Consider the following 3,974-nt stretch of genomic DNA (forward strand, 5'->3'; position numbering starts at 1 on the left):
TTGGATTGCGCATTGGATGACAGCTATGAACCGGCTGAGTGTTGGATTTGAAATGTTCTAATTCGAAGACCTCGACAGTAGGCATCGAGAGTCTTACCAAAACTTGCACTAAGTGTTGCATTCATTAGGCGAGTGCCGCAATTCATCAGCGACAGATGTTGGACACCTACTGAACTTTAGTATGTGGTTGACAAAGTTGTCAAGGCGGCTGAACTGACTAGCAATAGCGGATCGGCCCAGGAACGCGCTAGCGAAAACGAGAGAGAAAAATCGATAAAATAGCATAAAGATTAAACTGAAACATAAATTGTACGAACCAAGGGGTGTACCCTTGGTGCACCCGTGTGTTCGATGTAGTATGAAAAGTGAGAATAGAAATATTCATACGAGGTTACAAAATTTATGGTTGTAAAAATAAAAGAGACACATAATTCTAAAACGAGGTTACCTCCTTCATTTGATTTTCAATTGGATACTTGTTCATGCGAGATCCTAACATCGGAATCCTCTAAAGATAATCCATGCAGGATTTTCCTCACCTTTGGGAAATCATGCACACACACATATATAAAAGATATATGATTTTACAATAAATAATGATTTTTGTCTCTCAAAACACAATATCAAATATACAATACTTATTCATTATCAAATTATGTCTCTTTTATATATATTTTGTTCGTTTGAGGCTTGAATTATATGTATACAATTATATATATTTGGATGAAATATGTTTGGGAGACAAATATTACTATTCATTGTTAAATCATGTATATTTTATATGTATTATAATTATATATATATATATTGTTTATAGGTGGCTTTGATTATATGTATTTTATTACATATATATATATATATATATTTGGATTAAAGTAATTTCATAAAAACACATATTGACAATAAAAATTAATTATTTTAAGGACTTAATTTAATATTTTTTGGGTTAATTATTTAAATATTATTTTAAAAAAGTTATATAAATATAAGTTATAAAAATTATATAACACATTTAGGTCGAGTCGTGGATCACATCCGCAACTCGACCTCAAAAATATTTTTTTTAAAAAAAAAAACATATTGTGGGTAGCATCCACGACAACCTTTTATATATTTTTTTGTTTAATTTTATTTTTTATAAATTAATTATATTTAATTAATTTTTAACAATATATTAAAAATTCAAAAAAAATATAATGTTAAAATTGTATAATTATAATTACAACCAATTTATTAAAAAATATTACAATAAAAATACAAATATAAAAAATGTCCACCCATTCCACAATTACGTCATTGACGCCAAGATCTTCTTATTTCCAAGCCCATATTTTACATTGACCCATTTTGTGCCTCATTATCATCACCACCGGGACTAATATCGAATCGACTTGATGTTGTTGTAGAACTAGACTCCATATTATCACGATATGCACTAAATGATGGAAATTGAATGGGTAAAATGTTGTATCCTAATGTATATGGTTGATTAATCCCAAACCCAAGGTCAAGATGTACTTGTAAAGAATAATCTTCTGTTTGAATTGGCATATATGGAGCTGATTGAAACTAATCATCTTGTGGTGGCAGAGGTATGTAGTAATCTTGAAGCGGTTGGAGCACGTAATTATCTTGAGGTGTACACATTGTAAAAAGACCAGCTATATCCACCCCAACATCATGACGTTCAACTAAACCAATAGAATTCGGTGAGAACTTCTTCTTTGCATGTGGGACGTGGTGGGGCATATCGGATGGCATAGTAATTTGTTGTGACTGATAGGTTATGACTTTCTTGATAATATGTAACCCGTATTCGAATATGTCCACCAATTGACTATACCCTTCACTATTTAGTGGTCTAAATTGACGTAAAGTTTCAAAGGCATTCACCTCTTCTGCCTAAAAATTGTTGAAAAATAATGAATGTTGTATTGTAAAAAAAGTATTTAAATAAAGTATGCGATATTATATAACAGACCACAATTTGCAACATAGGTGTGTCTTTAGGTTTGTACCCGCTTTTCACACTTCTGTCAGTAGATGGCAACACGAAATTTCGTATTACTTTGCAGTACCATTCTTAATATTCTCGTTCTGTTGGAAATGGGTGGCCTTTGTACAATCGTGTCATATCATCTTTGTCATCTAATGATGTATTGTATTGTGTTGCAGGTTCTAATATGTGCCTGTAGGTTTTTTTCGGGAGATCTGATGTAGGCTCATGTCCCGGGTATCCATCGCTTTTAGAATATTCTGTCTCATCCCGAAGTGACGAAAGACCGTTTAGAACGATGCATTTATGCTTTCAATTGTTCACTAAAAGTTTGATGTGAGAACTTATTTATTCATAACATACATATTAGGTACGGTGAATACGAGGATGTTGCTATAAGTGTGCGACGTTCTCACAGCAGGGCTCTAACGCACTCGGCAGGTGACCTCTGTCTCCCAGGACATATAGGTATGCTCCGTCTGCAGTTGAGACAGTTATGCGCAAGGCTGCCTTTAATGCTGCTGTGGATGAACCCTGCCGGCACGTTTCCCTGCAGCATGTTGTAATCCAGAAACAGGCTCCTCCAGTATCCTTTGCTGACTCTGTCCCCATACTCCACTGGGATTTTACCATGGAAGAGATTGTGCCCCAAATTCACGTGACTCAGGTTCTGATATGTGATCAAATTTATAGGCAAGCGGCCCCTTATCTGGTTATTTTGTGCCTCAATCGCATGCAGCTGGCTAGGCCTGTTGGACATTCTCATCACATCTATTCTTGTGAACCGATTTGCTGAAATGTTAATGTTTCTTATTTCAGGTAACGCTAAAATGGCTTGGTTTATTGGCCCTGAGAACCTGTTATGGGTCAAGTCTAATAACCTGAGATGCCGGAGCCCATTCAGAGTTGAAATGTGGCCGGACAGCAAGTTACCACCTAGCAACAACGATACTAAATTGTTGGGGACTTCTGGGAGATTACCGAAGAGCTGGTTGCTGCTCAAGTCCATTGTGTTGAGCTGCCACAGGCCTGTCAGGTCAGGGATTCTCCCTGAAAACTTATTATATGATAGTCTTAAATGAATCAAGCTCCGTATGTTGGATATGGCTGCAGGGATCGAGCCAGATAGTCTGTTGTGCGACAGGTCAATAACTTCAAGCCTCTTCAGCCCTCTGAAGCCGTGAGGGATGCCCCCAGATAAGGAATTCTCTGAAAGCAAAAGCCTGGTCATCTTTGTCATCCTGACGATGGAATCAGGGATCTTCCCATGGAACTTGTTCTTTCTCAGGTTCAGCAAAGTGAGTTCTGTCAAGTTTCCGAGGCTAGGAGGCAGAAACCCCTCCAGCCCATCTTCTTCCAGGTTGATTGCCGTGATGCGGCTACTAGAATTATTGTCAGGAATATTGCAAAGAATTCCAAGGAAATGTGTCCCGGGGGCGTCACATGGATCAATGTTGAAACTCCAGGAGTGGAGGAAAGAAGAAGACGGGATTGTGTGGGGATTGATTGACTGCCTGATGGAACGGAGAACTTCGATATCTGATTCCAGGGTTTTTGAATCAACAAGTATTGGATTCTGAGTCAGGGAAAGAAACACAAAAGTCATCAATGAGCAAAGGGAGAGTGTTAACTGCATGGCTATGGCCATTCTGTGCAAGGAGAACGTCACAAATGGTTAAACAGTAAATTGTTTTTGAGCTCCTTATATGGCATACAGAACGCAAGGATAAGAGTAAGAAGGTTTAAATCTTGGAGTAGGTTGGAAACATGATATGCTGTGTGTCTCTAAGCATGTTAGTTCATTGGTTGCTGACAGAGAAATGATTCTCTTCATAATCCTGATGAGCTCTCCAGCCCTCAACTTACACACAACATGAAACTCTCATTTCCTTCCTAGATCCATGCAGCAAGAATAGCATGTTCAATCAGTTTTTGATTAATGAAATACGGCCTGTAATTTTTGGCGTATCCTGAGTAT

At 37.2% G+C, this 3,974-nt stretch overlaps 1 protein-coding gene across 1 annotated transcript; it reads right to left on the reverse strand.

The window, feature by feature from the left end:
* On the reverse strand, positions 2,409-3,644 carry LOC105158747 (probable LRR receptor-like serine/threonine-protein kinase At1g34110). Its single transcript, XM_011075589.2, has one exon. It carries the CDS (start codon positions 3,642-3,644, stop codon positions 2,409-2,411), a length of 1,236 nt encoding a protein of 411 aa, XP_011073891.1.

The sequence above is a fragment of the Sesamum indicum genome, linkage group LG3, assembly GCF_000512975.1.
Source record: "Sesamum indicum cultivar Zhongzhi No. 13 linkage group LG3, S_indicum_v1.0, whole genome shotgun sequence".
Classification (NCBI taxonomy): domain Eukaryota; kingdom Viridiplantae; phylum Streptophyta; class Magnoliopsida; order Lamiales; family Pedaliaceae; genus Sesamum; species Sesamum indicum.